Source organism: Pristiophorus japonicus, chromosome 12 (assembly GCF_044704955.1).
Source record: "Pristiophorus japonicus isolate sPriJap1 chromosome 12, sPriJap1.hap1, whole genome shotgun sequence".
Taxonomy (NCBI): Eukaryota; Metazoa; Chordata; class Chondrichthyes; family Pristiophoridae; genus Pristiophorus; species Pristiophorus japonicus.
The window spans coordinates 201028116-201040229 of record NC_091988.1 but is presented as its reverse complement, the minus strand read 5'-3'; the positions used below and the strand labels follow the sequence as shown (position 1 = coordinate 201040229).

The following is a 12114-nucleotide window of genomic DNA, read 5'->3' as shown; positions in this document are numbered from 1 at the left end:
GTGGCTGCTGAATCGTTGCGTGTATTCAAGGCTTCCCCAAATAACTTTACAGCCAATGAAATACTTTCTGAAGTGTAGTCACTGTTGTAATGTAGGAAACACAGCAGCTAATTTGCGTACCACATAGCCCAACAAAAAGCAATAAGATAATGACCAGATAATCTGTTATGGTGATGCTGGTTGAGAGATAAATATTGGCCAGGAGTCCGGGGAGAACTCCCCATTAGTTCTTTGAAATAGTGCCATGGGATCTTTTGAACCAACCTGTGAGGTCAGATGGGTCATCGGTTTAACGTCTCATCCGAAAGACGGCATCCCGATGGTTCAGCACTCTCTCGGTACTGCATTGAACAGCCTAGATTATGTGCTCAAGTTTGTGGAGTGGGACTTGAACCCACAACCTTCTGAGTTGAGAGCCAACCAAGAAGGTAATTAACTTTCTGTGTTCTTCAAAAGCAAGTTGAACTGAACCATTCTTATCCATCCCATAATAGGTAGATATTTTGTAATTTTACATCGGATTACATAGGATATATGGCACAGAAATAGGCCATTCGGCCCAACCAGTCCATGCCGGTGTTTATGCTCCACTCGAGCCTTCTCCCGTCTTTCCACATCTAAATCTATCAGCTTTACTCTCTATTCCCTTCTCCCTCACATGCTTGTTTAGCGTCCCCTTAAATGCATCGATACTATTCGCCTCAACCATTTCCTGTGGTAGCGAGTTGCACATTCTCGCCACTCTTTGGGTAAAGAAGTTTCTTCTGAATTCCCTATTGGATTTCTTGGTGACTTTCTTATATTGATGGCCTCTAGTTATGTTCTTCCCCACAAGTGGAAACATTCTGTATCCACTCTATCAAAACTTTTTATAATGTTAAAGATCTCCTATTTGGTCACCCTCAGCGTTTTTTCAAGATATGTATATCCTCGCATTTCTGTTATCATCTTTGTAAATCTTCTCTGCACCCTCTCCAGTGCCTCAATATCATTTTTTTAATATGGTGACTAAAACTGTACACAGTAATCTAAATGGGATTTAACCAAGGTTGGATACAGGTTTAGCATAACTTCCCTACCTTTCAATTATATACCTCTAGAAATAAACCCTAATGCTTGGTTTGTTTTTTATGGCCTTGCTAACCTGTGTCACAACTTTTAGTGATTTGTGTATTTGTACTCTGAGATCCCTTTGTTCCTCGACCCCACCTAGACTTGCACCCTCCAAGTAATAAATTACCTCCCTATTCTTCCTGCCAAAATGTAATACCTCACATTTATCTGTGTTGAACTTCATTTGCCAATTATAATATTAGAAAAGCAAATTATAATTTAAATGGAGAAAAATTGCAAAGTGCTGCAGTACAGAGAGACCTGGGGGTCCTTGTGCATGAAACACAAAAAGTTAGTATGCAGGTACAGCAAGTAATCAGGAAGACAAATGGAATGTTGGCCTTTATTGCAAGGGGGATGGAATATAAAAGCAGAGAAGTCCTGCTACAATTGTATAGGGTATTGGTGAGGCCACACCTGGAGTACTGCGTACAGTTTTGGTCTCCGTATTTAAGGAAGGATATACTTGCATTGGAGGCTATTCAGAGAAGGTTCACTAGGTTGATTCCGGAGATGAGGGGGTTGACTTTTGAAGATAGGTTGGGCCTATACTCATTGGAGTTCAGAAGAATGAGAGGTGATCTTATTGAAACTTATAAGATAATGAGGGGGCTCGTCACGATGGATGCAGAGAGGCTATTTCCACTCATGGGAAACTAAAATGAGGGGACATGGTCTTAGAGTGGTGGGGCCGCCCATTTGGGACTGGAATGGGAAGAAGTTTCTTCTCACGGGGTTGTGGATCTATGGAATTCTCTGCCCCGGAGAGCTGTATAGGCTGGGCCATTGAATGTATTTAAGGCAGAGATGCACAGATTTTTGAGCGACAAGGGAGTAAAGAGTTATGGGGAGCGGGCAGGGAAGTGGAGCTGAGTCCATGATCTTGCTGAATGGCAGAGCAAGCTGGAGGGGCCAAATGGCCTACTCCTGCTCCTATTTCTTATGTTCTTATTATGTGCCCATTCTGCAAGTTTATTAATGTCCTCCTGTAATTTGTTGTAATCTTCTTCAGTGTTGACTATCGCCCCCAATTTGGTGTCATCTGCAAATTTAGAAATGGTGTTTTTGATTCCAAAGTCTAAATCATTAATGTAAATTGTGAACAGCAGTGGTCCCAGCACTGATCCTTGTGGAACACCACTACCCACCTTCTGCCACTGTGACTAGCTACCCTTTATTCCTACGCCCTGCTTTCTGTCTTGAAGCCAACTAGCAATCCATTCTGCTACTTGTCCCCCCTGACTCTACATTCTCTGACCTTGTTCATCAGTCTGTTATGGGGTACCTTTTGAAAATCTAGATAAATTACATCTACTGTGTTGGGGTAAAAAGAAGACTTCTCTTCTTCAAGGTGGACTCCCTGATATAAGGAATCGATACCCACCCATATCCCTGCCCAAAAAGCACACCACGGAATCATTCAGATGAAACCTTGGATCAACCGGTTTTTATTCAAGCATGCAGGGGAAGGGTTCATGGCTGAACCTTCTAAGAACAAAGGTTTTACATCTACAGTTATACAGTTTCTGAGGTGTGTGACCTCCCTACAAAACCATTGATTGGCCTACTGCTATCAGCGAAAGACTAGCTCTGAGTGGTTCCCCCCATCTGTCTGTTCTGTCTCGTATTGAGCAATGTGACTGAGTACTGTAGACGCGAGTAAGTGTGACCTTAGTCTCTTTATTCTAACTCCAGAGTACCCATACAGCCTGGGAGGCCTGCTTATATACAGTGTTCCAAGGGATGCTGGGATCCCTTGGGACTCCAACAAATACGCCCTCTGGTGGCGGTAGAATGCAGGTTACATAGTGTTGCATACATAACATTGTCCATCTCCTATCATGTGTCGCCCTTCCGCACTGTTGATCAGTGGTGTCAACTTTGCCTCAGTTCCTCATGACGTGTGAATTAACCTTGTTTCCCAGGGTTTGCTATCTTCCCAAACATCCTTTCAGATGTTGCTACAATAGACTGTTGACTCCCTCCTGTCCTTTGTGGATGTGTTATTCAGTACTGAATATAAGTTTCCCTCAGTCTGTATTATTAACACAACGGATGGTTCATTAACCATCAAGCTTTGCTGCGTAGCAAGTTTTGCTGCTTCCCCTTCTTAAAACCCATTGTAAGTGAGTGTATAAGCGTGCTTTACATACATAAGCGAGTTTTACATACAATCGGGTCAATTTACGATATATTACAATCCCTACCGTAAGGTAGAGGAATTTCCGATTCCTCAGAACCTCCTAATACTGATAAGCCCTACAATCTGGACCATGTGCCAAATCAATTCACTACCTTCAGTATCCACTTTAGTGACCATCTGTGTCTACTTTCACTTTCGTGACCATATTTTATTCCCTTACAACTGCATTACCATTCTCTACTCTCTCTGTTACTTCTTCAAGAAATTAAATAAGGTTGGTCAAGCAAGACTTTCCCTTTGGAAATCCATGCAGACTATTTATTATATTTTTTGTTTCTGGGGGCCCAAGTTTCGGGCCACGCCTAGAACGGTGCAACCCCCACCAGGCGCCCAAAACTGTGTGGGAAGGGCACGGAGCACGCAGTCCCTAGCCCTGGCCGAATGGCCTCACTGGGGCTGCGTGGATAAGGCTGCCTCCCACGCCCAGCTCTTGCTTCCTCCCGACCGGACCCGACCCGCGCGCCCCCCCACCCGCGCTCCCGACTCCCCCGATGGACTGGACCCGACCTGACACCGACCCCGACCCGCGCTCTCCCACCCCCGGACCCGACCTGACCTCCCTCCACCTGCCCCATCCCCCCCTGGGACCGTACCCCGACCCCAACCCGACCCGCACTCCCCCGACCCGACCCGATGTACAACATCAGCACAATATGCAAGTGAGAGAAGATCAGAACGGAAATGCAACTGCTTATTTCAGGGAGATTGCAGACTGGACAGTTCCACACTGGATCACTGTTGTGAACAACTTGGGAGAGAATTCTGCAGAACCGACTGTTACACCTCGGGTGGAGTGATCCATCAGGGACACAATGCCCGAGGACATCCTCTTCACTTACCTGTAAATCCGGTGCTGGGGACGGGCCCCACCCGAAGTCTTGGGCCCGGCCACGCCTGGCCCGTTCAGCCTCCCCCTCCTTCCCCCCCCCCCCCCCTCCCCCATCTCCCTTCCTTCTCTCTCCATCCCTTCTCCCTCCCACCTCATCTCCCTCCCTTCTCCCCCCCCCTCCCTTCTCCCCCCTCCCTTCTCCCCCCTCCCCCCCCTCCCTTCTCCCCCCTCCCCCCCCCTCCCTTCTCCCCCCCCCTCCCTTCTCCCCCCCCCTCCCTCCCTTCTCCCCCCCCTCTCTCCCTTCTCCCCCCCCTCCCTCCCTTCTCCCCCCTCCCTCCCTTCTCCCCCCTCCCTCCCTTCTCCCCCCTCCCTCCCTTCTCCCCCCTCCCTCCCTTCTCCCCCCCTCCCTCCCTTCTCCCCCCCTCCCTCCCTTCTCCCCCCCCTCCCTCCCTTCTCCCCCCCCTCCCTCCCTTCTCCCCCCCCTTCCTCCCTCCCTTCTCCCCCCCCATCCCTTCTCCCCCCTCTCTCCCCCTCCCTCCCCTCTCTCCCCCTCCCTCCCCTCTCCCCTCCCTCCACCCTTCCCTCCCTCCCCTCCCTTCTCCCTCCACCCCTCTCTCTTCACCCCTCTCTCTTCCCCTCCACCCACCTCCCTTTCCCCTCCACCCCCCTCCCCTCGCTGTCAGAAACACAGACACTGACAGACAGAGAGTGAGCGACACACACACAGACAGACAGAGAGATAGAGACACTGACAGAGACGCACTGGCGGGGGGGGGGGGGGGGTGTCCCAGCACGCTGTTGGAGGGCTCCCGGTGCTACAGTCGGTAAGTAGAAAATGTTTTATTTATGATTTTTTTTATTTTTTATTTTTTATTAATTTTTTTTGATTGATTTATTGGTTGATTTATTGATGTATTTATCATTTATTATTGATGATGGCTCTTTATTTGTAAAACTGAAGTGTTTAATGTTTGTAACCTACGCCTGATTTTCTAAGTGTAGACAAGGTTTTTCTGAGCGTACAAAAATCTACACTTACTCCATTCTAAGTTAGTTTGGAGTATGTTTTCACTGCCTAAACTTTCAAAACGGGCGTAAGTGGCCAGACACGCCCCCTTTTGAAAAAAAAAATCTGTTTCAAACTGAAACTGTTTTAACTGACTAGAACTGGAGCAAACTAAATGCCGAGAATTGCAATTTCTAAGATACTCCATTCTAAACCAGTTGCTCCAAAAAAACAGGAGCAACTCAGGCCGAAACCTGGCCCCCAGATGTTCTATTTTCTCCTTCAGTCGGGATTCCATTATTTTTCCTATCACCAATGTTAAGCTGACTGGTCTATAATTCCCTGGACATGTTCTGTCCCCCTTCTTAAATCTCGGTATTACTTTAGCTATCCGCCAGTCCTCTGGCACTACATCTTTTTCTAACAAATTATTAAATATGTGTAGTAATGCCTCTGCAAATCTCTTCCCTAGAATCTTTTAAAATGCGTGGATGCAATCCATCCGGACCAGGGGTTTTATCCTCTGAGTTTGATTAGTTTATTTAATATATCCCCTTTTTTATTTTAAATGCACTCATCTCATCATCCAGTGTCATGTCCACATGTTCTATCTCCCTTGTAAATACTGAAGTGAAATAATGATTTAATATTTTTGCCATCTATCGTTACCTGTAGTATTATCAGTCTGTTCCTTAATGGCCTTAGTCCCATCCCAACCTTCCTTTTTTTTAAAATATTTTACTATTTCGTTTTATCTTCCTTGATAATTTAATTTCCTAGTTCCTCCTTGGCTTCCTAATTGTTTCCTAACTTCTCTCCTAATCTCTTCGTATTCTCCCTTATCATGCACTCCCCTGCTGTCTATGTACTTAATGTAGGCCTCTTTCATTACCCTCAATTGTTTCCTTATGGCTTTATTCATCCATGGAGTCTCGTTAATGTTTAGTTTGATCTTTGCTTTTAGTGGAATATATTTTTCCTGCACTCTGTTGAACACCGTTTTAAATGTGTAGGCTAAAGCTTTGGTAGAAGGATAGCTGTTCGTTAGGGACTGTTGTGCAATGGGTAATGATTAACCCTTTTTAAAAAAAAAATCTGACATTTTCTTGTTATCCATATATGAATTGTAAATGTCTATCCATATGTGAACATCTGCATCCGTATATGAAACAATCATCGTCACTGCTAAGCCGAATGTTGAGCTTTTCAAGTGAAGAAAATTCCTGCATTCGTCTCAGGATTGCCTGTGGCTTCACCATATGTATGTTTTTTTTAATAAGAAATTCTGTATGTACTTATTCTCCTTGCCAGGTGATGATTATGGAATGTTAAGGAATAGTGGTATCTTGGATGACAATCTGATGAGCACCAATGAATCGATATCTCCTCCAGCACCAGAAAATAATTCCAATAATGTCGTGAAAGAAACATTGGCATTAAATGGTGATAAAAATAGCTTTAAGAACGATGGATTTGGAGATGAAGGAGAAGCTTATATGTTAGGTATGTTTCATAAAGCATAACTCTCTATTCTTTTTCTTTCTGGTAATTTTAAATGTTTTACTCCCTTCAGCCATTTCCTCTTTAGTAGTTCTATACCTCGCCCGGTACTCTTCCGAAATATGAAAAATATAGGTAGCACAGGAAAAATTAGCCTTTCAGACTAGATGTATGTTATATTAATACATGTATTATGCTCCAGGTTTATTTGTACTATACATGGCTATCCAACTGTAGAGTAGCCTATTGTAACTGTTGGGACAGATGGTGGGAAATCATTTGGGCATGAAATCACTTGATAATTTGAAGTTCACTTGTGAACATGTGTATGATTGTGCATAGGACTAGTAAAAGGAGCATTGAACTGCAGGCTGCACTGTAAGTTTATAGTCTAAAAACGTTTGGTCTATTTGTAATTTGTTGGTTACACATTGTTCATTTGTCACAGTTCTTTCTATTTCTCATTGCAAGTTGCAGAACCATAATTATCATGAATAAGTGGGTCAGAAGTCTGCACTGTGAAATATCTAGCAAGTAAATGTATTTAGCCTTCCAGAGTTACACTCTCAGGTCTTCTAGTAAGTCATCCACGCTTAAGATACAGGGATGCAAAGCTTGAACTTTGACGTTGGCCTGTGACTAGACCAATAGGAATTTGGCCCCATTTTTAACCTCCTGATAACCAAGCATAAGAAATAGAAACAGGAGTAGGCCATACGGTCCCTCAAGCCTGCTCCGCCATTCAATAAGATCATGGCTGATCTGATCATGGACTCGGCTCTACTTTCCCGCCCGCTCCCCATAACCCCTTATCATTTAAGAAACTGTCTATTTCTGTCTTAAATTTATTCAATGTCCCAGCTTCCACAGCTCTCTGAGGCAGCGAATTCCATAGACTTACAACCCTCTGAGAGAAGAAATTTCTCCTCATCTCTGTTTTAAATGGGTGGCCCCTTATTCTAAGATCATGGCCTTTAGTTCTAGTCTCCCCCATCAGTGGAAACATCCTCTCTGCATCCACCTTGTCAAGCCCCATCATGATCTTATACGTTTTGATAAGACCACCTCTCATTCTTCTGAATTCCAATGAGTAGAGAGAGGCCCAACCGACTCAGCCTTGCCTTATAAGTCAACCCCCTCATCCCCGGAATCAACCTAGTGAACCTTCTCTGAACTGCCTCCAAAGCAAGTATATCCTTTCGTAAATATGAAAACCAAAACTGCATGCGGTATTCCAGGTGTGGCCTCACCAATACCTTATATAGCTGTAGCAAGACTTCACTGCTTTTATACTACATCCCCATTGCAATAAAGGCCAAGATACCATAGGCCTTCCTGATCACTTGCTGTACCTGCATACTATCCTTCTGATATACACCTCCTGATATCTGGTGTGATTTCACCTGTAGTAGATCATTCAAATTATTTGGTGTCACATACCTAGCTGAATAAAGCTATCTTGGTGTCATACATCTCCACCTCCCCCATACAATGGGCTCAATTTTCCCCAATTTTTTGCGGTGTTTTTTTTGGGAGTAAATTAAAATCTCCAAGTTTCCCCGAAGTTTCTATGCCGGGTAATTCACTTGGGTCCGATTTTTTTGCGTCACGGGGGCATAACCTGATGTCTGCGCCAGTTTTTGACATTTATGCAAGTTTTGGCCAACTTACATTTTTCCTAGGATGGCGTATGTGACCACTCCCAAAAAACCTTCTGAGCACTTAACAAAAATCAGCGCACATTACAAAATCGGCGCAGATAGACACTATTGTTTTTAGCCGAAGTTTTGGAGGGAGTGAAGAAGGCAGAGAATATGCATCATAAATCTTAATTTTTTCAAAGTCAAAAAGGAGAAATTGGAAGTGTAATGCAATTCTTGAATTTTTGATTTTTTTCAAAATACCACTGAACCTCCTCTCACTGGGCTCGAGGGTCGGAGCGTCGGCCGGCAGAATTGCTCCCTTGCCCGAACACGGGCTCGGGGCTCGGCTTCCACTCCCCCCGGGCTGCTTTTGATGCCGAGCCCCGAGGTCCTATGTCCGGACGAGGGAGCGATTCTGCCGGCCGATGTTCCGACCCTCGAGCCCGGTGAGGAGCGATTCGGTGACTGGGTGGTACTTTGAAAAAAAAATCAAAAATTCAAGAATTGCATTACACTTTGTTGCCCCCAAATGTCCTCATTTGCTTCCCGTTGTAAGCAAGCCTATTGCACATGCGCAGACCAGGATGTGGTCCATACTGGGGCATCCACCTTGGAGTGAGAGGGAAGAAGAAGTGCGAGTGTTTTGTCCTACTGTTTTGAGGTTGTTGCAAAGCTACAATTTAATTATGGGGCAATATTGACAATGCCATACCCCGTACAAGCCTTCTACATGCTGGTGCTGCGGAGGAGAAGATTGATTAAACAGCATCACCTGCGGAACCTCAGCACGTAGGATGATGGGCAGGAGGCCTTGCCTACATCGGGTATACCGAGACAGGCGTTCATACCTGCACCTGAGTGAGGTAGACCGTTTGAGAAGGCTGCGTTTCCGCAAAGAAGTTGTAACCAAGATCTGTGAGTTAATAAAAGCAGTCGTGCACCCTAGAAGCATCAGGAGGACTGCTTTGTCAGTTGAAGTAAAGGTTACAGCTGCACTTTCAATTTATGCATCTGGATCATTCCAGGCCACAACTGGTGATGTGTGTGCCATTTTTCAACATGTAACACATATCTGCATTCGGCAGGTGATTGCTGCACTATATGCCCGGAGGAATGACTACACAAAGTTCCCCACAGGGCTGCATTGATTATACCCACATCGCCTTGCAAGTACCTTTGGAGGATTCCAAGATGTACAGGAACAGTAAAGGTTTCCACTCCATGAACGTGCAGCTCGTCTGTGACGACATGCATCACATCATGGCAGTTGATGCAAGATATCCTGGGAGCACCCATGATGCTTTCATCCTACGCGAGAGCGCTATATCTGCCATGTTTCAGCAGCAGACAGAATGGCAGAGCTGGCTCATGACGCCCCTACACGTAACACATAGGGAAGCTGAATGGGATGTTGCACATTGCGACGCACAGAATAATAGAGAGGACCATTGGCATCTTGAAGCCGCGTTTCCGATGCCTGGACCATTCCAGAGGTTACTTACAATACTCCCCTGAGATTGTTGGTCAGTTCACTGTCGTCTGCTGCATGCTGTACAACTTAGCCATCATGAGGCAACAGCAGCTAATAGTAGAAGACTCACCTGAGGTGAGAGTGGCCGATGATGAGGAAGATGCAGATGACGAGGAGGAGGAGGACGAGGAAGCCATGCAACTACCTAATCCCGGAGCACGACTGTGGAGGAGGGCGGGCTGTCGTGCCCCTTTAACAATTGCTCGAGCCTTGCACCAGCAGCTCATCTGTGAACACTTTGCTGCCTGAAGGCTCAGTGGCAACTATTCAAAATGGACCATGTTTACTGTTTGGACCTGTTCCGTAATGTTGTGTTGTGTTAATAATGGAACAAATAATGTAAATGATTTTCTTTAGTTCAAAAAGTTATGTTAATAATGGAACAAATAATGCAAATGATTCAGTTATAATTTAAAATATATTGTATTCAAAATGTTAACGCTTGTTTGTACTTAACTTCACTTTAATAAAAATATTCTTGTATCAAACTTTAAACTATTCAGTTAAGATCACTTACAAACTTTTAAACTTGTAAATTTACATCACTTACAAAAAAACTTTTAATTTGAGAACAGTTACAACAGTAACAGCAATAATAATAACAACAGGAGCAGCAAACAAAGGCTGCACCCATCTCTCCTCCACCTTATTCTAAGACTGTCCGTTGCGCTTGGTCTTGGTGACTCTACCCCTGCCGGCTGGCGGTGGTGCAGCGTTTCTCAGGTTGGTACCAAACTTATTCTTTCGAGCATCTCGGGTAATGCGCACTTCTTGTTGGGGTGGGTGGGGCGTGGGCAGGCGGTAATGTGGAATGCCCGGCTTGGGCCTCTTCAGAGGTTGATCTGGGGATTGGAGTGGGAGTGGCAGTTGATTCCGTCAATTGCCGTGGGGTCTGGGCTTGTCCCCTTATTGCAGCAGCTACCTCCTCCCTCATGCCCCGACAGTGTATCAGCTCCCTGCAATATTCCATCCCTAATGTGTCCGGACAGTGTTCCCATTTCTCGCGAGTGTCATGTATGTAACCGCTATGTAACACCACTGCAATACGTAGACTACCTGAAGGACTTAACCTATGATCCCAGTAATACTTTGGGGGGGGGTTTCATGTATGTAACACCACTGCAATACTGTATATACTTAAGCAATGCACACCTTGACCACAGGGGGTGAACTTGTGGGAGACACTCCTTACCTGGTCATCCAGATATATAAACGGAGGTCCCACGCAGGGTCATCACTTCTTGGTCCTGTGAATAAAGGTCCAAGTCATAGAGTGACCTTGTCCATAGAATGTGCCTTGTGTGGGTTTTGTGCCATTGAGTAAGGACATTACATTGGCGACGAGAAAAGGGAATCAACGACCCACAAGAATGGCCACCGGTAACACAAAGAAACAGTACTGTGTTGGTGAGGACTGGGACGATTTCATTGAGAGGCTCCAGCAAAACTTTGTCACGAAAGAATGGCTGGGAGATGCAGCGGCCGACAAGCGATGGGCCCATCTGCTGACCAGCTGCGGACCTAAGACTTACGCGGTCTTGAAGGACCTACTAGCCGGCGGACAAAACCTTTGAAGAGCTCAGCAAACTAATCGATGAGCACCTCAAACCAGCGAGCAACATACACATGATTTTATACCCACCGAAGTCGTGAAGGACAGAGCATACCAGACTTCGTTGCAGACCTCTGGCGTTTGGCCAGCCTCTAAGTTCACAGACGCCTGCAGGGGGGAGATGTTAAGGGACTTCTTTATTGAGGGCATCGGTCATGTGGGGATTTTCCGAAACTTAATTGAGACCAAGAACTTGACTTTGGAAGCGGCGGCGTTGATGGCTCAGACTCTCATGGCGGGGGAGGAGGAAACCAAAATAATATACGTGCGCAATTCTGCCTCCAACCCGGCGGGGGATCAGGGAGTCAATATCATAAACTCGACTCAGAGCCCCGCAGGCAGGCAAGGGCAGTTCGACACATCCCAGGCAGCAATAGACCCCAGAATAGGTTTTCAACAGAGACAATGGCAGGCTGAACAGACATTTACGCCATCACAGTGGACAATGCGGTCCGGGATGGGGCCATTGACAACCACTAACAGGGTTCTCAAGGGCAGTCAAAGAGACAATCGGCAAGGAATGCCGGGTCATAGCTCCTTTGTTCACAACAATGGGAATCTCAGCTCATGCTGGAGGTGTGGGGGCAAACACTCTGCCAGGACTTGCAGGTTTCAACAATTTGCAGAAATTGCAAACTCAGTGGCCATTTAGCTCGAATGTGCAGGAAGCCTGTAAC

At 45.6% G+C, this 12114-nt stretch overlaps 1 protein-coding gene across 5 annotated transcripts in view; it reads left to right on the top strand.

The window, feature by feature from the left end:
* Positions 1-12114, top strand: part of LOC139277658 (double-strand-break repair protein rad21 homolog) — a 100158-nt gene that overhangs the window by 27691 nt on the left and 60353 nt on the right. For all 5 annotated transcript variants that reach the window (XM_070896418.1, XM_070896417.1, XM_070896420.1 and 2 more), the window contains exon 7: positions 6463-6654. In XM_070896418.1, the coding sequence (XP_070752519.1) occupies positions 6463-6654 (192 nt within the window). The remainder of the gene's footprint in view (positions 1-6462; positions 6655-12114) is intronic.